At 59.0% G+C, this 23,417-nt stretch overlaps 2 protein-coding genes across 4 annotated transcripts in view; both read right to left on the bottom strand.

Moving 5' to 3' along the window:
• Positions 1–2,727: 2,727 nt before the first annotated feature.
• OVCA2 (OVCA2 serine hydrolase domain containing) lies at positions 2,728–5,200 on the bottom strand. Its single transcript, XM_088138654.1, has one exon. The coding sequence runs from the start codon at positions 4,528–4,530 to the stop codon at positions 3,724–3,726; it is 807 nt and encodes a 268-aa protein (XP_087994780.1). The 5' UTR covers positions 4,531–5,200; the 3' UTR covers positions 2,728–3,723.
• A 40-nt stretch (positions 5,201–5,240) lies between these two features.
• Positions 5,241–23,417, bottom strand: part of DPH1 (diphthamide biosynthesis 1) — a 35,170-nt gene continuing 16,993 nt past the window's right edge. For 2 of the 3 annotated variants that reach the window (XM_088138651.1, XM_088138653.1), the window contains exons 7-12: positions 20,850–20,918; positions 14,289–14,445; positions 13,646–13,746; positions 13,230–13,308; positions 12,718–12,849; positions 5,241–6,008 (exon numbers count right to left, since the gene is read on the bottom strand). In XM_088138651.1, the coding sequence (XP_087994777.1) occupies positions 5,913–6,008; positions 12,718–12,849; positions 13,230–13,308; positions 13,646–13,746; positions 14,289–14,445; positions 20,850–20,918 (634 nt within the window). In that variant the 3' untranslated portion in view covers positions 5,241–5,912. The other variant, XM_088138652.1, reaches the window with a different exon arrangement.

Here is a 23,417-nt window from a genome sequence, read left to right as displayed (position 1 = left end):
GGAAGTGCCTTGGCGTGTCAGGAGTCGTCCAGGCGAGCCGGCAGCCTCCGTGATCTCCCCCTCACATCCTGGCCCTGCGCTGCCGCCACCAGCTGCCCGGCCTGGCTCAGAACGAACGGGCCGGGCCCCGACAGGGCAGCGCCTGCCGTCTAGGCGTGGCTGGAGACCTTTTTCTTGGCCTCCCTGGGAGCCGCTGTGGAGTCGAGGGATTCGGACGGGAACCGGGCACGTGGCCTTCTAACAGCAGCCCCCATTGGCGCCCCGAGCCCCTCCGGAAAACTGGGAGGAGGCTCCGAGTTGGGGCAGATGGATCCGGCACACACCCAGGCTGCCCGGTAGCGGCTCGTCTCCCCCTTCCTCCTCGGCTGCAGGGGGGCGGGGAGTCGCCGCCGCCTGCGGTCCTGTCCCGGCTCCCCACCAGCCCCCTTCGCCCGGACTCTCTGGGGCATTTGCCTTCGGCCTCGCGCTGAGGGAGTGGGCGCAGGTGGGGCACCGTTCGGGAACAGGCTGGGAGCCGCACCCAGTCGCTTGGCAGCGGCTGGATCCATCCTCGCAGTCCGTCGGCGAAGCGGGCTCGGCCGGAGCTTTTCCGTCGGGACAAGTCTGCCGCTGGACTGGGTCGCTGCCCCACCGCCGCCACTCGATGGGTGCCCACCTTTTGCGGCGCTCCTCCCTCCCCCATCCCGGCTGCTCCATCGGCTGCCGGCCGCTCGGGCGGAGCAGGCAGCCCGGCGTTCGAGCCGCCGCCGCCGCCGCCGCCGCCGCCGCCGCGTTAGTCGGACAGGAGCTCCCAGGACGGAGGAGTGCGGGGGTCAGAGGAGCCAGGCGCTTGGCCGAGACAGGGGGGCCTCCTCACCGGTCCCCAACACCCGAAGCGCCCTTCCCACGGTCTTCCAGCCAGCGATTTGGCTTCAAGCGACGGCCCGCTCCGATCGTCGGCCTCTCCCGTCCGCGCGCTCTTTGCTCAGGAGCTCCGCTGCTGCGTCGGAGCGGCTCCCGCGGAAAGACTCGACTCTTGCCTGCCTTTGGGGTGGGGGGGGGGAGAGCGGCCTCGTGCTCCTCGGGGGACAGCCGGGGGGGAGGCTGGCCAGGGAAGCCCCTTCTCCCAGCGTGCCCTACAACGGGCAGGGAGGGGTCGGGGACCTCCCTCCCAGCCGCTTCCTCCCGCCCCAGGCATCCCGGCTGCTCCAAGCCAGCAGGTGCCCAGGGGCTGATTCGCTTGTGGGGCAGGAGGTTCGCTGCGAGCCCAAGCCAGGCCAGCCTTGGTCCTGGCATCTTTCTACAGAACAGAGGCTGCTCTGGCTCGAGCAACCCAAACTGGTGGCTCCCCACACACTCCCTCTCTTTCTGTGCTTGAGGAGGGCCCCTCTGGCTCCAGAGGGCTTTGCCAGGCCAAGGTCTCTTTTGGTTCTCACCACAAACCCACAGGCGGCTCCACAGGACTGGTTCCTCTGGGAATGAAGCCCTGTCCTGCGGAAGTGTGGGGAGAGCTCAAGAGCTGCTGGGCAGGCCCAGGAGGGAGGTGCCATCCAGCCTACCCACCTGCCCCTCCAGGCATATCCCAAGTCAAGGGTCCTCTTCCGCCTCTGGGGGTTCACCTGCTTCAGAGAAAGAAAACCACCCTCAAGAAGACCAAAGCCCCTTTCAGCACTGCCCACCCTGGAGGGTGCAGGGCTGGCAGGGGACCAGCTGGTGTGGGCAGAGGCCAGGGTTGAGGAGGAGTGGGAGACGGCTGACCCAAGGCCTTGGTGCCCTGCTGAAGCATCTGAGGCCTCTTCCTTTCGCCTCAGTTCCACAGAGCAGCACCAGCCTCTGCTGGCCAGACCTCCGGAGAGCTCAGGCAGCCTGAACCCCAAGGCAGGGCAGAGATGGAGGCTGCGCTGCTCCACCAGTCGGAGGAAACGGAGCTCTGGGAGGAAGAACAGGGCAGGACTTGGCCTTCCCAGCAAGTGTGGGCTGAGCCCGCTGCAGAAAACACACTCAGCCTTGCAGGTGGCCAAGCTCCTCCTGCTGCCTGCTGGCCTGCAATTCCCAGGGTCCTGCTGCTCCACACATCTGGAGGGCACCAGGTTGGGGGAAGCTGATGGAGATGGCCAGGTCAGCAAACCTACTTTTGTAGAAGCTCCATTTCCTCTCCTGGCCCCAAGTCTGTCATGGAAGCGAGCACCCCCTCCCCTGGTGACAAGGCACCCCTTGGCAGCAGGACAGACACGGGTTGCCACTGCCTATGTCCCGGTTTCAGCTTCCCGGTCCAGCCTGCAGCTCAGGCTTCCCTCACAGGGCTCCCATCAAAGATCCATCCTGGCCTGACTCTGGGGTGCCAATCTTAGTTTACTCACGCTGGATTAGCGAGGGGTTGTGGCTGCTGAGACCGGTCTGTCCTACAGGTGACAAAACAGGGAAATTGCCCCCTCGTGGATAAAGGAAATTTAAACACACTCCCTTCCAGGGCTCTTAAAAGTACGCATGACATGCTTGCTGCCTTTTGCTCTGCCGTTCACAACTGCACAGCCACAGCAAGGTAAAGCTGAGGGATGGGCCCGCAGGGTGACAGACGAGGAGCCTCCATCTCCGCTCCAAAATCCTCTGGACATACACGCTGGCCTGCCTTCCTGCCTTGGCCCAACCGCTTCTGAGTACTTTTGCTGCCAAGCCCCCTCCCCCTCCTTTAAGCCCCCCCCAGATAGAACCCCACAGACTGCCCCAGCAGATCAGAGAAAATCAAGAGCGCTAAAAGCACCGCAAATTCTATAATGTGCCTCCTTAACTGTTGCATCAGCTTGCAGCATGTGGGAGGGAAAATGTGGCATGCAACAAGCAGGAATTGCAAGTTACACTTTATTAAAAACAACAACAGAGAAGCTTCAAGGAGCTCCTGCTGGGCATAATCACTGCTGGAGAAAAGATGCCCAGAATCACAGGTAGCACCTTAGGAAGCCATGTCCTCTAAATGTTACAAAGAAGTGAGACTGAGATGCAGCCTTCATTTAACTACCCGCCTTCTATTAAAATAAGGCTTAAGATCCTGATGAGAGGTTTCAGCCGAACTTGTTTACCTGCATCTAGCAACAGCAATTCCTGGAATCAGAAGCCCCTCCCCGATTCACTGTTACTTTGACTTGGCTTCAGCTTTTCAGGAGCATCCACGGATGCTTTGGAGGCTCTGGAGGGATGGGAACCCCACCCCCACCCCCGATTCCCTGCTGTCCTCTTTCCTCTCTCAGGCTGGGAGCGTCAAACTGAGGACCAAGGCAAGGCCCCTGACACCCCAACCTCACACAGCAGGATCCCGCCGGAGAGAGCGGGAGAGCTACCGACGCTCTCAGCTGGCTAGGAGACCTCCATCTGGCAGGGCTTGAGGTGGGCAAAGTGAGTCCATGGGGGGAGGTGGACCTGCCCACCCAGTCCAGCACTTTTGAAGGGATTCTTGCTCCAAACGCAGGGGCAAGTGGGCAAGGCCCACCACCCCAGGGCAGAAGTCTTGTTTCCACAGTCCCCCTTCAGTTCAGTCCCCGACTCTGAGCTTGAAAAAGGAGAGCGGGCTGCAGCCCGGGCGGCTGGCAAGTCCCTCCGGCGCACCAGCCGGGGCCGCGTGTTCGGGAGGGGCCAGACGGAGACTCCACGGCGTCCGAAAGCGAAGCAAAGCGGGGCGCCTCGCAGGCGACCTTGGCGGAGGCGGAGGCGGCCGAGGCTCTCCGTCCGCGAGACGGTCCCCCGCCGCAGCTACAGGCCGCCTTGGGAAGAGCCCGGACCGGTGCCCGGCGGGCCCCGGGCGCGGGGCTGCCACGCGGGGCTCCCGCTCCCTCCTCCCGCCGCCTCCGGGCGCTCGCCTGACCCCCGCAGGGAGGCCGGGCCCAGGCCGCGGGGGGCAGCCGGCGGCGGCCGGGGGGGGCCGAGCTCGGGCTCCGGCGGCCCCTCGAAGCGGCGCAGGAAGCCCAGGTAGGCGGCCCGCTGCGCGGCGCCGGCCGGGACGAAGTGGCCGCCGGCGTGGGCCAGCAGGACGGGCTGGGCGAAGCGCGCGGCCAGCGCCCGGCTCTGGGCCGCCGGGACGACGCGGTCCGCCTCGCCGAAGACGTGCAGGCTGGGCAGCAGGAGGGGCGCCGCGCCCGCCTCCGCCTCCGCGCCGGGCCCGGGGAAGCCGGCGACCAGCACGGCGAAGCGGAAGCGGAAGCGCGCGTCTCCGCGTTGCCGCAGCGCGCAGAGCGTCCCGGCCAGCGCCGCGCCCTGGCTGAAGCCCAGCAGGCCGTCCACCGGGCCGCGCTCCGCCAGCGCCCGCGCCACGGCCCGCAGCGCCGCCTCCGGCTCCGGCGCCGCTCCGAGCCACCACCCGCGCGGCCCGGCGGCGCCGCCGCCGCCCTCCTCCTCCTCGTCCTCCGGGGTCACGCGGTGCGGCGCGTCCAAGTAGAGCAGCTCCGCGCGCCCGCGCAGGGCCTTCCGCAGCGCGCCGGTCCGGGCGCGGAAGCGCGCCGCGTTCTGCCCGTAGCCGTGGAGACAGAGCAGCCGCAGCTCCCCTCGGCGCGGCGCCGCCATGTCCTTCCGGGTGCGCCGGCGGAAGGGGCGCGGCGCCCTTCCGCCCGGCGCCCCTCCAATAGCAGAGCAGCGGCGTCTCCCCGGCAACCGCGCAGGGGGCGGGGCGGCCAATGCCAAGTCTCTTTCCGGGCGGGGCGTTCCGCGCCGGAGGAAGGCGCTGGACACGCATGCGCGAGGTGCCCAGCGCCCCCCCGGGCTTCTCCAACCGGGCGCCCCCGGAACGCAGCCTCGCTCACCCCGACCTGCGGGGCGCCTTATCACGACGGGCTCGGAGTCCGGCCTCTGCGGATAGCCGCGCCCGCCGGAAGGCCCCGCGCTGCTCGCGAGCGCCCTCCCTCCCGCTTTTCCCCGGAAGGCGCGCGCCCCGGCGAGGGAGAAACGCGCACGTCCGAATCCGACCCCGCGCCTCGCTCGGCGCCCCCGACCAGGGCCGCCGCCGCCGCCGCGGGGCTCGCGCGCAGCCGCAGAGGCCGCCCGCGCGGGGAGCCAGACGCGCGCAGCCCCCTTGGCGCGCCGGGGCCGCCGCTCAGCCCGCCCGAGCCGCCGGGACCCGCGGGAGGGCCCGGCCGCTGCTCCTCGCCGCCCCGGCAGGCGCGCGCGGCAAACACCGGGGCCGAGCCGACGCCCCGGCCCCGCGAGCAGAGGCGGGGGCGGGCGCCTGCCGCGCGGGGCGCTCCCGCGGGCCGAGCGCCTTTCCCAGCCGGGGAAGCGAGCGCCCGGCTGCGGTCAGGAAAGCGCGCCTTTGCCCCGCCAGCCACCCGTCCGGGTTCCCTCCCTGCCAAAGCCGGAGGGCAAAAACCGAGGCGACGTCCAGGTTACCGTTTCTGAAGCCGTTTAAGTCCCTGACAACGGACCCCGCGCTCCGACGTGCCGTAGTGCTGAAGCCGCCACCGGCCAGAGCAGAAGCCGGGACCGTCGACCCAGCCGGCGCGTCGCGGTCAGGAGGGGACGGATACCCCAGAGGCAGCGCCGGACTCCCCGGCCTGCCCGCCCCCCGCCGCCTCGCTTAGTCCTGGCACGTTAGTTGTCAGTTCAAATGTCCCCGTAAGGCCCCGGCTTTCCGCCATCCGTAAGCAGCCGGGCAAAGGCACTTTGGGCTTTGCAGCTGCTGAACTCCAAGGCCCCGCGGCTGCAGGAATGCCGGAAGGCCGATCGGGCACCGCAAAGGGTTGGCATCAGAACGCACCCGCACCCCCACCCCCACCCCCGTCTGGGTCAGAGGCTGGAGTTCGAAAACAGGCTGCCTTTTCCCACCGGAGCGTGGGGCGGGGTGGTGGGCTGCGGCCCCAGAGCGTCTCTGCCCCAAAGTCCGGGCCCCGCTGCTGCTGCCGCTGCTCCTCCGCGCATTGCCCGGGCGCCCGGGTCCCGTCCCGGCTCCGGGATCAAGGCTGCGGGGCTGGCGGCACCTCCTTCTCCTGGCAGGAGCAGCTCTCCGAGGCCCCTTTTCCAGCTGGGAGCACGGAGTTTGCGAGGTTCACCTGAAAAGCAGGAAACCGCAAGACCAGCGTGGATTAACGCCTTCACATTCACAACACCTCACCCACCCACCCACCCCACACAAAGTGACTCTTTCAAAGTGATATTGTCAGGATTCACAAGATCCTGCGCCAGCAGCAGCCCAAGCAGTGACCGTGGATCTGGACCAGAAACCTTGCACCCCATCTGCTGGTCAGGCTGAGCCAGGTGGCACTCAGGGCAGACAAGCTGCCCCCAGTCACCCCTGCTGCCGGTGGCTCTGCCAGCAAGATCTGCTTCTCAGGTCTGCTGCCCATCCTTCACGCAGCCAGCCCAAAGGGGCACGGGGGCACAGCACAGAGCTCGCTGGGGAAAGCTCCCCCTCGGCCCGGGAGCCTGAGCAGCGCCAAGGGCAGCCCCAGACTGGTGCTCTGATGCCTCGGCTCCCTCTTTTCGTCCCATCCCCGGGCAGAGCTGCTGCGGCCACCACCCCAGTCCCAGTCCCTGACCAGTGAAAGGGCTTCCCTGCTGGGCATGCAAGCCCACGCCCCAGGCAGGAAGCCTCCCCCCAGGGCAGCCTTATGCAGAGTCCTCGGTCAGGGCACAGGAACACTGCGCTGAGCAAATGAAGAGGCTCCTCTGACCGGTGGTCAGCGAAAGCTCAGGCAGAATATCACAGCAAGCCAGTCACAGCCAGTCGCTGAGTTGGCAGAAAAGCACGGCGGTACAAACGGGACTGCTCGAGCAGCTCTGGTGTGGGGCGATTCAAGGGCAGCGCTAGGCGGATCCCCCAGCTGCATTTCTTCTCCCACCCAGCATCAACAGGGAAAATAACCACCAGCCAGTGCCATTAACATGTGGTGAGGTGGGCCTGGACAACCACGGGCAGGGGTCTGGGATGGAATTCCAAAATGCCCAAGTGCCAGACTGATGGCACATAGATTGGCACACCTGGCATACTGCACAAGCTGTTCCTGAACACAATCTAATGCCCTTCTGAAAGAACTGTTTAAAAATGCGCCTAGTGCTCTACTGGAAGAGTACTAAACCCACATCCTAAAAATGCCGACCACCACCCAGGGAGAAGGGCACTAGACACACGTTCAAATAGCCCACCTGAGAGGCTGCGGGGTCACTGGGGGCTTGCAAGGAGCTGGGCAGCGTCCCCCTTTTAGCCCACTCCCACGCTATGGGCTCAGCCCTCAGGCAGGCAAATCTCGGTGGCCAGCAACACCCAATTCAGCCTGCATCCTGCGCCCTCAGCCGAAAGGGGAAACAGGCAGGACCTGTCAATTTCACCCCAGCTCCCAAATTGCTAAATGCTGCAAAAACTTCAGCAGGCGTCCTGGCTCACGGCACCCAAAAGTAGCCAGCAGAATACATCATGGCAGGCAAAATGGGACTCGCCCAAAAGAATATGGTCAGCAGAAAGTACAGCCACGGGAAACCCCTCATTGTAATGCACGTGGCCGGTACTACTAATTGGCAGAACCTGGTTCTCTTTCCCAGGTTACCTCAACCAGAGAGCCAGCCCTGGCACTCCTCCAGAATAATAAGCTGTGCGTGTATTTAGAGCCCGCACAATGCCCAGCCAAAGTTTACAGCCGCAGATGCCCTGCAGGAGCCTGGTGTCCAGGCTCTCTGGCAGCCAAAAGGGCTGTAGAGAGCAGGGCCAGCGACTAGGGGAGGAGGTGTGCGTCAAGGAGCCGTCGCAGGTAATTCACATGACAGCGTCTGGGTTGGAAGACAACATGGCTGTCAAACTGAGCAGCTCCATAGGAATTAAAGGCAATATCACAAGAATTGGTCCTCTAAAGCAGTGCTGCTCCATCTTAGCAACTTTTAAGATGTGTGGACCAACTCCCAGAATTCATGCTGGCTGAGGAATTCTGGGAGTTGAAGTCCACACATCTTAGAACTGCTGGGGTTGAGACACATGGCTCTAGTGCCATGTTTCTCAACCTTGGCAACTTTAAGATGTTTGGACTTCCAACTCCCAGAATTCCCTAGCCCAGCCTGCTGGCTGGGGAATTCTGGAAATTGAAGTCAAGACACCTTAAAGTTGCCAAGATTGAGAAACACCGCTCTAATGAGTCAGCCAGGCCTCTTTGTCGTGAGGTTATCAGGACGTGGGGGTCAGCCCCCAGCCTCCCACTGGGGAAGGTGGTGACCATCCAATGAGCTGGCTGAGAATTTTGGAGGCTGTAGCCCAACCCATCTTGTGAGGTGGCTGTCTGAACTGATGAGTTATTTTCTGAAATATTTTCTCCCCATGCAACATAAAATAAATGCAGACATGTGCAAAATGCAATGCCTAGTTCAGACTGTGGATTCTCATACTTCTGAAAAAGTAAAGTTAAAAAAATCCCTTCTCTTGAGAGATGGGAACAGCAAAAGTACTTAAGTGGTATTTTAAAAAAACAGGAGCCAGCAGCTCTGGTTTCAAAATAATTGCATTACTGTTGATTTTTGTTTCTTTTTTCCATGTACCAAAAAAATGGGCAAAGGAAGGGGGAAATGCTATTAATTATCACTGAGTTATGAAATCAAATGTGAAATGGAAGAGTAAAGCCCCCCCCGCCATGAAGAGTGAGAGCAGGAGACATTCGATCCTCCGCGCACGGGTGCCAGGATGCCTGTCTCCTCACATCTCCTCCCATGTCAACAACTCCAAGAGCAGAAGGAAAGGGATGAAGCACTCTCAGACCCTCCACTCTGGCTGGCCATCTGGGCAGGGGGTGATGTCACCCCACAAACTAAGGTCAAGGTGGGCAGCTGGCCAGGTTCCTTGGTCCAGGACAGAGCTGGGAGGGGGAGAAGGGCAAGAGCCAGAGACGCAGCGCCCAGCCAGGACCGGCCCATGGCTCAGTGCAGAAGCACCTCCAGGAAGCCCCGGTCACCTCGAGCAGCGTGCTGGGAGCCCCCGGGTGGGATGCTACGATTCATGGGCCAGCGTGGCTTTATCGTAAACAGCTGGGCCAGAGCAACCTCATTTGGGAAGTAATTGTCTCCCCTGGCCAGACCCCATTTGGGGTCCTGTGTCCAGTTCTGGGCACCCAAGTTCAAAAAGGACAGCGGCAAACTGGAGCAGATTGAGAGGAGGGCTACCAAGACGGTAGAGGGTCTGGAACCAAGCCTTCCAGGGAACAATTGACGGATCTAGTTATGTTTAGCCCACAGAAGAGAGGTTGGGGTGAGAAGTTCTCATGCAGAAGAGGACTTATCCTCTATTGCCCCAGAGAGCAGGACCAGAACTACAGAGGAGGAGCTTCGGGCTAGATGTCAAGAGGAACTTCCTGGCTGACAAGCCGTTAGCAGATGGAACAGGCTGCCACAAGAAGTGGGGAGTTCTCCTTTGCTAGAGGTGAGATGGTCATTCTGCACTGAGCAGGGAGTTTCACATGGAGGACCTCTAAGTCCCTTTGAAGCTGCCAAGCCCAGCTGCAGGAAACGGATGGGCAGAGGGACATGGCCATCCAGAGAGCACAGAGGGTACCAGACCCAGTGCAACAAACACTGGATCCCAAGTCCCTGGTCTGAGTCCCAGCACTGCCTCCCCTTGCTCTCCTTGGCCTCACTTGAAGTCCGGAGAGCTGCTGGAAGCCATCTCGGGGTTGGCAGTGGAGTTCCCCAGGCTTATGGTCTTGGGGGACTTTAATCTGCCATCCCTGGGGTTGGCCTTGGAGGCGGCTCAGTTCATGGCTATCATGGCGGCCATGGGCCTATCCCAGGTCATCCACGGCCCGACTCGGGACAGTGGTCACACTCCAGACATGGTTTTCTTGTCGGAGCAGTGGCAGCGTGACCTGGTGGGGGGTTTGGTATTGTCCCTGGTGGCCTTGAGATTCTCCTATGCTGCCCCCCTCCGCAGGGTGGTGGGACCTATTCAAATGGTCTGCCCCCGACAACTGATAATCCCACAAGGGTTCCAAAAGGAGCTGGGGGTTGTTCCTGAGGCCTCGCTGCACGGTCCAGCGGAGGCTCTGGGCGCAGCCTGGAATAAGGCGGCAGCTGGGGCCTGGACAGGATCGCACCTGTGCAGCCTCTCTTGGCCCATTGCTCCCGGCACTCCCTGTGGTTTACGGACGAATTAAGGGAGCTAAAAAGGGCCAAGAGACGTCTAGAGTGCTGCTGGTGGAAAACTAAGGACGAGTCTGACCAAACATGGGTTAGAGCCACTATTAAGGCTTACCTCGTGGCAGTAAGGGCGGTGAAACGTCATTATTTCGCCACTCTTATTACATCTGCAGAGTGTTGCCTGGCAGCCCTATTTAGGGTCACCCGGTCCCTTCTGGGTAGGGAGGGCTCGGAGGACTATCTACAGGGCCGTGCAGAGGAATTTGCTGAACACCTGACAGATAAAATTGCTCGGATCCGTTCCCAGTTGGAGGCCAAGCGTGATGCAGGTCCAGTGGAGATGCCCAGGGAGCAGACTTTCCCAATTATCTGGGAACGGTTTGATCCTGTTGGACCTGAGGAAGTGGACGGGGTCCTCGGGGCTGTTAGTGTGGCCACCTGTTAGATCGTTGTCCTTCCTGGTTGGTTAAAGCCGCCAGGGAGGCGACACTGGGGTGGGTACTAGCAGTGGTCAACTCATCCTTGCAGGAGGGAGCCTTTTAAGGAGGCCCTGGTCCGCCCCCTCCTCAAGAAACCATCACTAGATCCCACCCTTCTGGACAATTTTTGTCCAGTTTCCCACCCACCCCTTTTATGAAAGTGGTGGAAAAGGTGGCTGTGTGACAGCTTCGGAGGATCCTGGAGGAAATGGATTATCTGGACCCCTTTCAGTCAGGTTTCAGGCCCAGTTATGGGACAGAAACAGCATTGGTCGCACTTTTAGATGATCTCTGGCGAGAGCGGGATGGGGGTAATGCATCCATCCTTGCTCTTCTTGACCTCTCAGTGGCTTTCGATACCATCGACCATGGTATCCTTTTGGGATGGCTGCGGGAGTTAGGGCTGGGTGGCACAGGTTTGTCCTGGTTCAGCTCCTTCCTCCAAGGCTGATCTCAATCAGTGTTGATAGGGAGTGAAAGGTCCAGCCTGCGGCCCCTACTTTGTGGGGCATCTCAGGGTTCGGTGCTCTCGCCGTTCCTATTTAACATCTACACGAAACCGTTGAGTGAGATCATCCGGCACCATGGGATGAGGTATCACCAGTATGGTGATGATACTCGACTCTATATCTCCATCCCTGGCGACCTAAGTGATGCTGTGACCACCCTTTCGAGGTGCCTGGAGGCTGTAGGGGCCTGGATGAGGGACAACAGGGTTCAACTGAAGCTTGGTAAGACGGAGTGGCTGTGGGTACAGGGAGCCTCAAGATCTAGGAGTTTATCATCTTTGGTTCTTGACGGGGTTGCACTACCCAGACAGACCCGGTGCGTAATCTGGGGGTCCTCCTAGACTCACGATTCCTGTTAGAAGAGATGGCAGTCGTGGCCTTTGCGCAAGTTCGTGTTGTGCGTCAGTTGCGCCCCGTCCTGGATCAGGAGGCTCTCCAAACGATCGCTCATGCCCTGGTCACCTCCCAGTTGGATTACTGGAATGCACTCTACATGGGGCTACTCTTGAAGAGTATCCGGAAGCTACAGCTGGCACAAGATGCAGCAGCGCGGACAGTTCTGAATGCCCCCAGGGGGCCCATATAACACCGCTGTTACGCAAGCTGCATTGGTTGCCGGTTTGCTTCCGGGTCCAATTCAAGGTGTTGGTTATTACCTTTAAAGCCCTTCATGGCATGGGGCTGGGTGATCCGAGGAGCCGTCTCGCCCCTGTTCCATCAGCCCCCCCCACTCGGTCCGGCAGAAGGGGCATGTTGCAAACCCCACCTGTCAAGGAATTTCAACTGGCGGGGTCTAGGAAGAGGGCCTTTTCTGCCGTGGCCCCCGCTCTGTGGAACAATTTACCACCCGAGGTGCAGTGCGCCCCCACTCTCATGGCCTTCAGGAAGGCTATGCCAGATGGCCTGGGAGCCTGATGGGGGCTCGCATCGTTGGAATTGGCTCATGGGATTTTACTCCCTCCCGTCATCTTGAATTTTATAGTCTTTTTATGTATATAGTATTTTTATATAGTCTGATTTTTTAGTTAATTTAATGTGGATATTTATATTTTTAACTGTTTTTGAGGTTTGATTTTAATTGCGAGCCGCCCAGAGTCGCCTCTGGGCGAGACGGGTGGCATATAAATTTAATAAATAAATAAAAATAAAGTCCAGAGAGGCTCCATTAGTGGGCTGAGATGAGAAAGATGGAACTGATGTCTGAGGGGAGGGGAGGGGAGGCAACCACAGCAGGGAAGGAGGCTCCAAGGCTGCCTAAGGCTGGTGGTCCTGGGAAGGGCAAGGTGCACAGGCCCATTTTCTCCCTGTCACACAAACATACTCACGGCCCCTTGCTGCGTTAAAGTCTCTTCCTCACGTTCCAACCAACAGCTGGACTGTGGAGGAAGGCAGGTGGGCAGGCAGGGGGGCTCCAGTGGCCACCCAGAAGTGGGGCCAGAGATATAGATGCCTCCCCCTCCCCCCCCCAGTGTCGGCAGCACCTGGAAGAGTTCCAGCGACAGGAGTCACAGTCGATGCATTCGTGTGATTGGGCTGTTTGGTCCGCTTCCTGGCAAGCGGGCTCCTCAGTGCCTCCTGTGCGTGCAAAAGCACCACGTGCGTCTGTGTGCCCGGGGATGGCCCTACCCCATTCTCCGAACGGCTTGGGTGCCAGACTTGGGGCGTACCTCTTTGGTCCTGTCCCCCTTCCGGGGCTGGTGGCTGGGGTGGTTCACTGTCCACGGCCCCAAAGACTGACCGGCGTAGAAGTCCATGGGGTAGATCTCCTGCCACTTGACCTGCTGCAGAGCCACAGCGGCCTGGGGGTGGGAGAGGACTCATTGGAGTGATCAGGGTCCTGGCATCAGCCTTCCCACCTGGGGACCAGGAGATGCTGCGGGACAGGAGTCTTCCTGCTGGGCTTCAGGCCCCACAGCTTCCCCATTCTCTGAAGGATCTTGGGCCGGGGAGTGCAAGAGCTGAGAGAGAGACAACCCTGGCTTACAGTCACCCTGGGGCTGCTGCCAGGACCAACCTCAGAATTTGCCCACAGACCTGGTGGTCTGTCCCCCGCTCCCCCACATAAACTGCACCTGGCCACAAGAGTCCAGCCCTGGGGGAGGGGCCCCTGCCCGCCTTCCACCATTTCCCACTGCCCCTGGGCCCTCCCTTTATCCAAACTGCCACACACACCCTTTACCTCATAGGGCGACAGCAGGGGCTTTTCAAAGGCCTCCCCCCAGTCGATGGAGAGGCGGGGACACGCCACCTGTACCCACCTGCGTAGAGAAGGAAAATGGCGGAGAGGGGTCCGCAGCTGTTTCATCTGCAGAACAGATTTGGCCCAGTTCCCGCCCCCTGCAGCCCGTCCCTCTCTGGCTTACGCAGCAGCAGAGGGCCAAGGGGAGCACTGTTGGCACCCACTGGCATCCAGGGCCTCTGCTGGAACAGGGTGGCATCATGGAAACCCCACTGATTTTAAGAAAATAAAGACCCCCCAAAAAGCCGGGTTTCCCCAGTCCCTTCCTGACCACCCCCCCAGTGCAGCCAGAAGGCAACAGATCAGGGGAGGGTCCAGCAGACCAGCATGCTGGGGAAGGGTCTTGCGGTACTCACGCCTCAACATCAGGGAACAGCTGCAGTTTGCTGGGGAAGATCTCCGAGAGGAGAAGCCGGACGTAGGGACGCCCCACAGCCTGCAGGCTCGACTCGAGGTGCTGCAAACAAAGGGGGGGATTCCTTTAGGGGGCCGAAAGGGGGCACTGCCATCACTGCCGCCTCCTTTTGCAGTGTGCTTCGCTTCAGCGGTGGCTGCTTGGTGAGCATTTTCTGAGCATAAGGAGGGATCCCCATGAACATTTTCCCTCAGTGAAATGGGGAGGACAGGAGGGGTTGGGGAGCTCCTCTCCCTCTCCACGTAGGAAGCGCTTTGGCGGGACCTGCCCAGCTCACCCACAGCAGTGCTCCCTGGCCGGAGGCAGTGTTCGACAAAGGGTCTCCCGGGAGCCCAAACTGCCTCCGCAACATCTCATTTCTTTGGGGACAGGAGGCTGGAATCGGGGTGCCTTCCCACCCAGTCTGGGCAGGGGAAAAAGGCAAAAAGGGCGCTTCTCCCCAACTCTGGATCCTTGTTAGCAGGTTGGCAAGTGTGAGTAACCAGCACAGGCAGCATTGGAGCAAAGGGCATCACTTCTGCCCGGGCACAGCCATCCCTCAGCCGCCAGCGCCGAGGTTGCAAGGAGTAGCCAGGAACACTCACCTGCAGGATGGCCAGCGACCCCTGCCGCCCCAAGGTGCCCAGGATGAGGCCCCACTTGCAGGCACGGGCCGCTCGCTGGATGGCTGCCTTCCGCGACTCCTGCATGCGCTCGTGGGCGTACTGCTCCTGTGAGAACACTTTGCTGTAGGGATCGTACCTGCAGAGGACGACAGGGAGGGGTCCTTGAGTGGGCAGTGGCCTGGCCCCACTGAGCCCACAGCCCCTGCTCGAGCAGACCGGTGTTCAACCGACTCAGCAAACAGGCTGGCTTCCCTGGACCCAGCCGCTGCGGCTCCGGATCAGGCGTAAGTCGCTGGAACAAGGGGAGCCAAGAGCAGGACCGCCCTGAGGCCATCAAGGCCAACCTCCGCCCAGGGCAGAAGTCCCAACTAAGGCGCTGGCCACTGCTGGCCAGCTAGCCCTGGCCTGAAGCCACCTGAGGCAGAGGAGTTCCATGGCCAAAGGGGCTACTGCCAGGACCTGCCTTCTGGCAACTCGAGTCTTTGTTTCAGGTGCTGCCCTCCCAACAGTCTCGGTGCCCTGGCTTCTGCTTCCTGGATCCTCCCCACTGCTCTTATCAGAACCTGTTCCTGCCCGAGCCTGTCTCCACAGGTAGCACCCGAACTGGACACAGGGCCACGCTGGGCCCGATCGGGCAGGGCAGGGCAGGCAGCGCAACGCCCACCCCTACGTGTGGCCTTCCCTGAAGCAAAGCAGAAGCGGCTGCAACTGCCTTCCTCCCAGAAGCTTTTCTGACTTCCCAGGGTCCCCCATCCAAGGACTAATGAGGACAGCCCCCACTTAGCTTCAGAGGCACAGCCAGCCACGTGCTGCCGAGAGCTGAGACAATGCAGAATATAGTGAAGGAACGTCTGCCGTGACTGACAATCATAGAGTTGGAAGGGGCCATTTTGGTCATCAGCAAGGAACCCAAATTACAGCATCTGTCAACCTTGGCTGGAAAGAAACTATTTTTGCACCAATGCAGTTTAAAACTATTTATTTATATTTCAAATTTAGTCACCGCCCATCTCACTCAGAGCGTGACTCTGGGCAGTTTTCCTTGCAGCCACATCACACTGGTAACCCATATTTCAAACAGCACATCAGCTCTCCCCCTCCATTTTGCAAACCTGATAAGCATTTCCTCAACTTCTTCATTCAAATCACTAAGGAAGATGCTGAAAAAGTCCAACTCATCAAAGCCCCTGGCTAGGAACGTCCCTCCGGCACAAAAGTGCCTCCCGTCACCTGCTCCCACCCAGCCCTTGAGCAACTGGGACCGCAGCACTCTTCTCCCTGGGTTTTAAGGGGGGCAGTTTTCCAGTTGTTCTTAGGGCAAGAGAAATACAGAACCTGGCGAGAAGAGGTCAGTGCACGATCCACTAGAGCAGCGTTTCTCAACCTCGGCAACTGGAAGATGGGTGGGCTTCAACAGCATGCTGGCTGGGGAATTCTGGGAGCTGAAGTCCACCCGTCTTCCAGTCGTTGAGGTGGAGAAACGCCCCACTAGGGCATCTCTGCCGATGACCATCCGGCCTGCCTGGAGTCCTGCAGTGAAGGAAATTCCGCCCCCCCCCCCCCACGGGGCAGCCGGTTCTGCCGGCCAGCAGCTCCCGCGGCCAGGAAGCGCCTCCTGGTGTCCCGCCTGCCTTGTGGTTGCAACCCCGGGCTCTGCTCCCGGCCTCCGGGGCCCCAGAGAACAGGCCCACTCCCCCTCCTGTGCAGTAACTCCTCAGATGTTACCCTGACTCCTCTCAGTCATCTTTTCTGTGGGTGAAACCTAGCCGAATCCTTTAATCCTCACAGGGCGCTCAGCATCTTGGTAACCTCCTGTGAATCTGTTCCAATTTATCACTGCCCTTTCTGAGCTGTGGTGCCCAGAACTGGACCCAGGACTCCAAATAAGGCTTAATATTTTAATGTTGAGCCTCTTTTAGCACTTACCATGCTGCTGCTTTTTCCCAAGGCAGGAAAACCATGCTGCTGCCTTTCGCAAGGCAGGTCTCCGGATCCAGCAGGCAGGGGACGGGGGCTGTGCGCCCTTGCTGCTTAAAGCTGCTGCCCACTTTCTGGGAGACCCAAGGCACATTCACTCTGCACTGTGATCTCTGGGTCAGCCCGCCCAGTTTGGATCAGTGGGGCACCCCCATGGCAGAAGGACTCGGGTCTGATCCAGAGCCGCATCTCTGAGCAGGCTTCCCTCGGCCTGGCAGCGCTGCTGCTGCTGCTGCTGCCGGACCCAGCTCCTGCGCCAGAGAGCATCCCCCATGCCTTGTGCTCCCTCAACCGTGCCAATCCGGGGAATTTACTGGGCCCCACTGGGAGCCGCAGACGGAAGCCTTGCAAGGCAAAGGAGGAGCGTGAACCGCTCTCCTCCCTGCCACGCGCGGCTGCTTGCTTCCCTCCACTGCTGCCCAAGGAAGGGGTGATTTGTCGCTCAGCTCGAGGAAGGGAATTTTAATCACAATAAGGCTGGGCCAGCCAGCCTCCCGAGCCCATAAAACCGTCACCTCCACCTGTCAGTAACAAATGGCCTGCTCAGAAATTCAGATTCCGGCAAGGGGCCCGGCCTCGCCCAGGTGACAGGTGTGCTGGCTTTCAGCAGCCCCATCGCTGCAGGGGGGGGGCTTTAATGGGCACCCTGCAAAACGGTTTCCCGGGTCTTTGATTCTTCCACTCTTGCTACGTCAGCTGAATTAGAAAGAATGACCCTCACAATGAGAAGAACCTGGTAAGATAACGGCCTGGTAGAACTTCCTCCAAAAACACTGTTCCCGGTCACTCCTCCCTTCTTCTGGAATCTGGATATTAGCTTCTCAATGAACAGGAAAAGAAAAGGAAAAAAGGAAGAGCGACTCAGTTCCTAGAAGCTGAGAAGAGCAGGACGAAGGGGCAGGCAGGACCGAAGCCTAACAGAAGCACGGTCAGGGAAAACTCGCTTACACTGAATGAGTTTTGATCCTCGGGACCTGCATCCCGGGACACTGAAGGACGCAGCTGATTGTTGGGCCAAGCCCTAAAGAGCAACCAGTCAGCCGGCATCTCGAAAAGAACACCGCCACCAAGTCTTGCCTAACCAACCTTGAATCAGGCACTGATCGGTCAACTTCTCCGGCGCATTGTGGGAATGCCACAGACGCATGCCTTCACTTCAGAACAGCGCAGGACACCATGGCATTCTGACGGGCAAGCGCAAGGATCCTAGGGGACCCCAAGGACCCGGGATGATACCAAACTCTTCCAAAAGGCAAAAACGAAAAGGGGTTGTGGGGAGCTTTGGAAGGAACCTTTCAAACTGGGCTGTCAATCAAACAGCAAACGTGGTTCAATTTAAGTAAGGATGAAGCGATGCCCATAGGTCTAATTTCACAAAGATGCCGAGCTGTCAGGAACTAACAAAGAAAAGGATCGTGGAGTCATAGCAGAGAATTAAGCACAGATATCAAGTCAGGGTCTGGCAGCAGTGAAAAAGGTGGATTCCACGGTAGGAACTGTTAGGAAAGGAGCACCGTGAGCAGTTCTGGTCATCACGTTTGAAAAGCACTGCAGAGCTGGGGGAAGTGCAGAAGAGGGCAACCAAGATTGTCAGGGTGCTGCAACCCCTTCTCTACCAGAAAAGGCTCAGAAGTTCCTTCAGCTTAGAAAAGAGGAAAGAACCACGCGTTGCATGGAGGGATTCGGCCGGCAGTTCTTCTCCCTCCCCAAACACCAGAGGTCACTCAAGGAAGAAGCTGATTGGAAGGAAACGCAGAACAGACACTAAGATCAGAAGCTGTGCCCGGCTGGATGGGACCCCTGGCCCATCTCATCCAGCTGTCTCTTCTCCCAGGGACCAGCAACCGTGCAAGGAAGCCCATCTGGGCTTCAGAGGCAGTCCCACTGCCTTCCAGGCTAATAGCCTTTGGTGCCCAGGACCTCCATGAATTGACCCAACCCTTTTTGAAGCCAGCCAAGCTGGTAGCCAGCACCACATCTGGTGGTTGTGAATTCCAAAGCTGAATTACGTGTTGTGTAAAAAAATATTTCTTTTTGTGGATCCTGACTCAATTTCATGGGGTGACCTCTAGTATTTTGGGAAGGGGAGCATCGTTTCTCCTTGTCCACCTTACCCACACTATGCGCACATTTGTACACCTCCATCATGTCCCCTCTCATCTGCTTCCTTTCAAAACTAAGCGCTACTTAATTTCTACATGAAAGACCACCTTAGGCAGGATCAGGGATCCCGGTCTGGAGCCTTGAGGACCCGGAAGGGCCCAAAGAAGCTACAAAGGAGAGCTGCTGTTTGCTGGGAGATCAATACTGATTTCACTGCTAAGGAATGGGCCTGCAACTTGGAAGTCCTCCTGGGCTCCTGAGATTGTGGCCAGGGTGGCCTTTGTCCAGCTTTGAGCCTTTCGGGGCAGTGACTCAGGCCCTCCTTTCCTCGCAGGAAAGACCCCGCTATGCACTGCCTACGGGGCTGCCCTTGAAGAGGACTTGGAAGCTATGGTCGGTCTAAACAACACAGCTTGGTTCCAGGGTGCCTGCAGGGCCATCTCCCACAGGCAGACCTGGCCCATTTGGGGTGTGCTTTCAGGGGAGAGATCCTGAGCGGAAGAGAGGGGCTCCACCAGTTCTTCCTGATGCTGCCTCCTGAGCCCCAGCTTTTAAGGAGCTGCCTGACACACACACACACTCACCAAGTAAAGAGCACAAATGGGGATAGAGCGCTGCCTTACAGACAGGGTGGTGTTATACCTATCCTGTCTGAACTCTATAATGATATGTTTGTGTTCTTTGCTTTTGTGGAGTTGAAAACCACCTTGAATCTCTGAAGTAGGCAATATGCACATGTTTGTACAAATAAGTCAATAACCTGCGGAATTCATGACTTTACAGGGGGACTGGATAAATCCTCGAAGACCAGGGAGGGCTCTTCATCTTGAAGGGTCCGTGTTACCCCTGACCGGGGCAGCAGGCTGGCCCCCAAATGCCAGCTGCAGGGAGCAATTGCGAGAGGAAAATGTCTCCGTCTCGGGTTGTCCCCATCAGAAAGAGGGGCCTCGGCCTGACCCGGCAGGGCTGTTCTTATGACACGAAATCGGGAGGAACAGTTAATATGCTAAAGATGGAAATAAAATTCCCAATGACCTTGGGCTAAAAAAAAATAAGATGAAGTTTAGCAGCGAGAACTACAATGCTCTTCATGCTGGAAACAGAAATGAAATGCAGAGATATGGGGGGAGGGGGGGACCCTGTTTGTGGGAAGGATCGTGGATGGCAAAGGGAAGATGAGTCAGCAGTGCGACTGGCTACAAACAGGAGAAAGGCAGTTTGGGGCTGCATCAACCTAAGTTAGTTTCACTGGATGCAATGGATCCACTTTATTTTGCATTGCTCCTCGCCCACTGCTGGGTAATGTTTAAAAACGTGGAACAGATTTAGGGGATGGCGGCAAGGATGAGAATTGAAATCCTCTGCAGAGGCTGAGGGCATCAGGCACGTTCAGCCTTGAGAAGAGAAAGCAGAGTTGGAGGAAGCAGATTTGAGGAGGAAACCCACGTCAGAGAGGCAGTGGGCTCCCGGTGGCCGGCTGCGCTGAAGCCAAGCCCGGAAGAGCCCTGATTTCGACTCTTGCGCTGAGCAGGGGCTGGACTCTGTGCCTCAAGGGTCCTCCCACCTGCAGGGATCTGCCGCTGTTTTCACTTCCTAACACCCGAGGCTGTTCTTTGAGCCAAAGGATGTTTCTGGGCATGCCAGGGAGTTCAAGAGGCAATGGGGCTGGGACAGAACCCCGCAGCAGGACCCTTTGGGAACTGGGGACCCTCCCCGCAGAGCCAGGCTCAGACAGACGGCAAACAGTCCTGCCCTCTCGCAATCGCTGCCACTGCCGCCCTTCCATCAACCCCCATGCTGGAACTCCCCAAATACCCCTTAAGAAAAACGTTCTGCCCATTTTGCTCCAATTTGGCTGAAGGGCCACCTTGTCACCAAACATCACGCAAGTGGCCTTTAGGAGGAGGGCTACGGGGCCAAGATGGGACCGCTTCTGGGCAGGGCTGGGGGACCTGGCGAGGGTGTACATTTGCAGAGAGAGAGGCTTTCCTCTCCTACGGCTGCGGTTGAAGAAATTTCATGGGCAGGAAATTCAGGCAGGATGACAATTCATCCATCGAATTCTCTGCCATGAGGGCAGTAACTGCAGGCTTAAGTCGTCTGAAACAGACCCTCCAGAGTCCAAGGCAGTGTATCTGTCACCACTACCAGTTTCAGGAGCAAGAAGGGCGCTGGGCTCCTGGGGGAAGCACCCGTCTGCTCGGGGAGAGACCCGGCTGGGTCAGACAAAGCTTGGGCTCATAATCAGCTTGAGTTTTCACTCCACTGAAGACACCTGTGTTAACCTGCATTCCCCCTGCCCCCCCCCCCCGGTCACGCTCCCCCTAGCCGCAGCACTGCCTGTGCCCTCCTTGTCCTCCTTTCGCTCAGCCCAGACCCCAAGCTGGCCGGCTTCAGAGGGGAGACCCTCAGGATACCCGGCCCCGTCCTCTCCGTGAGGGTCTCCCAGCCCTGTGATACCTGTAGGCAGGAATTTCAGGGTTGGTGATCATGATGGACTCCAGGTGGAAACGCCCGTCTCCAAGGTAGCTGCAACAGAAAGGGAAGGTCAGCACGGATGGGGGGCAGCGGGAATGAGCCATTGCAGGGTCAAGAACTACAGGAAGCCTTGCAAACTGAGGGGGGGAGTTGTGACCTGTCTGCACCCACTGTCTCCTGGAAGCTCTCGGGTCCTGGGCGTGAAACCAAGCTTTCTCCCCTGTCAGGGCTCTGCGGTGCTAAAGGAGCCAAGCCAGTCGAGCCCCTTCCTGAGTCTTCAGGGAGGCGTCCACAACTCTCCACTCTGGTTACAGCCCAGGCCTCCCACCCACGGACTCCCTGGAGCTTTTCAAATCCCCCAAGACTGGCCAGATGCTGCCATCCAGCCAAGGAAGAGAGGGTTAAACTACTGCTTCATACGAAGGGCGTGAAATACTTGTTTTATATTAAGATCTGGTCATGCTTTTGACTCTACTTTTACAGTTCTCCAATTTGCTTGGACACCTGTTGGGGGAGAGGCAGGCATGCACAAACTCAACCAGCAAACAGGTAAATCTGTAAACAGGTACAGGGTTGCGTTTGTCTTATTAATGGGGGAGCTGCATCAAGCAAACGTGGTGTTTTAATAAAAAGCCATAAACTAGAAAATAAATACAGCAGCTATTTATCCAGTTATTTCTAGGGCAGCTTACAGACATCCTGCTGCTGAACAGGCTAATTTCAAGGGTCACCGAAAAAAGCATCTTGTTTCCCTCCACGCCGACCGTCCAGCTTTTACAGCAAAGCTGAGGCCCCCACCCGCCCCAGGCGTGCTGTCCCGAGCCCCCTGCGATTGGGCCAAGAGGCAGCAAGGAGGCCCTTGAGGCTTTCCGGCTCCACGGAAAGCAGCAGGACCAATTGTGGGGGGGGGCTGGGCTGGGCTGGGCTGGGGGGAACACGTCCAGTTGGGGCACATCTCGGCTTCCGTTTGTAATCATATTTCAAGTCAGCAATTACGCTGCCAACCCTCTCATTTGGTTGCCCTAATGGAGTGAGAGGTCGGAAAATGAATTCAGACAGAAAACCCGACTTGATTTTGTCTTTAATTTGAGCGTGACATTTTGGAGGATCAAAGCTAATTTGGCTGTTTAGAAAAAGTTGCCCCCAAGATAGCAAAGCGAAGAGCTGAGGCAGAGCAGATGGCGGGGCCCTGCGTGTCGGTGGGGGGCAGAAGCAGCACAGAGCCGCCCTCTTCTGGGGTGCTGCTGCCAGCCAGCCTTCGCTTCCCCCCCAAGGGGTCCCCCCGGTCTCAGGATGCAACACCACCAGGATTTCCAGGGCTACGGGCAGACTGGGAAATGGCAGACCCACTCCTGATGGCAAACCACTTCACCGCTGCCAAGAAAACCCCGTGGAGTCACCGGGAGCTGAGCTTGACCTGGAGGCACTACCTTGACCCCACATTGAACGCAAGCCTCACCCTGTCACTGGGGGGGGGCGGGGGGGGAGAAGTCCTTGCGCACCGAGAACCTCATGGAACTTCTGCAAAGGCCGGGGGAACTGACGGCTGCCAGGCGGTGCAGAAAGGCCCAGGAGATGACCCGGTGGGGGGGGGGCTGGCTGCGAAGAGGGGCAGGTAAAGGCCCTCCCACCCAAGGCAACTGCTACAGGCCACCCAAGGAAAGAAAACGGCAGCCACCTCGGGGCGCTCAGTGCCCCAAACTGCTCAGCCGGCTGCTCTGCGACAGAGCAAGGGGTGGGAACTCAAAGGTCTACCAAAACGAGGCTCCTGGAAACAGAACTGGGGGTTTCGGCAAAAGGCTAAGCGGTGTGCGGCTGAACTGCATTTGCCTCAGCTGGGGGGCGGCTGGCTTGGACGTGGAGGGGCAGCCCGTTCAGCAGCTCCCATTCAGCCATGCTGCCTTGCTCCAAAAGGGCATTTAGCCCTGCTGGTTCATGCACCCAAGAGCCCTGCCCGCGCCCAGCTCAGGGCTGGCAGCAGCCATCCCCAGAATTCCCCAGGGGCCTTTCCCAGCTCTGTCTGGAGATGCCACCCTGCCTTCAACGTGGAGAAAGGAAGGCTGGGGCAGACTCTTTTCCACGGCCACAGGAATGAGGACCCGAAAGAACAGGTGCTAAGTTACAGCCACCTAGATTTCAATCAGATATACAGGAAAACGTCCCGCCAGTAAGATCAGTCAGAAGAACAGAAACCATGCCCTGCTGGGCGGGACCCCTGGCCCATCTCGTCCAGCAGCCTGTTCTCCCAGGGGCCCACCAACTGCACCAGGAAGCCCACCAGGAGTCTCCCAGCAAATGGCCTTCTGGGGCAACCCCACCGCCAGCAAGGGTAAGAGCCCTTGGTCCCCAGGACTTCCATGGGCTGGTCCTGTAGAGAAGAAGGAAGAGGACCTTGATGGCAGCTCCATTCCAGAAGCAACGAAGATCAACGTCAGCCCCAGCAGGGTGACCAGGAAATCCACTCCACAGGAAAGCTAAGCCCGCTTTTATTGAGGTGGTCTCTAATGACAGTTGGATTGTGCTGGACTTCCTCCCCCTTCTTATACTCCT

Source organism: Python bivittatus, unplaced genomic scaffold, assembly GCF_059951505.1.
Source record: "Python bivittatus isolate LINGU-HERP-01145 unplaced genomic scaffold, Pbiv_v1 ctg000240_np1212, whole genome shotgun sequence".
NCBI classification, from domain to species: Eukaryota; Metazoa; Chordata; class Lepidosauria; order Squamata; family Pythonidae; genus Python; species Python bivittatus.
Note: the sequence above shows the minus strand (reverse complement) of the source record. Positions and strands in the feature narration are given on the sequence as shown.

What these genes read in the sequence shown, in the direction of transcription:
- OVCA2 (XM_088138654.1), bottom strand. Translation starts at nt 4,530, where the DNA reads ATGGCGGCGCCGCGCCGAGGGGAGCTGCGGCTGCTCTGTCTCCACGGC.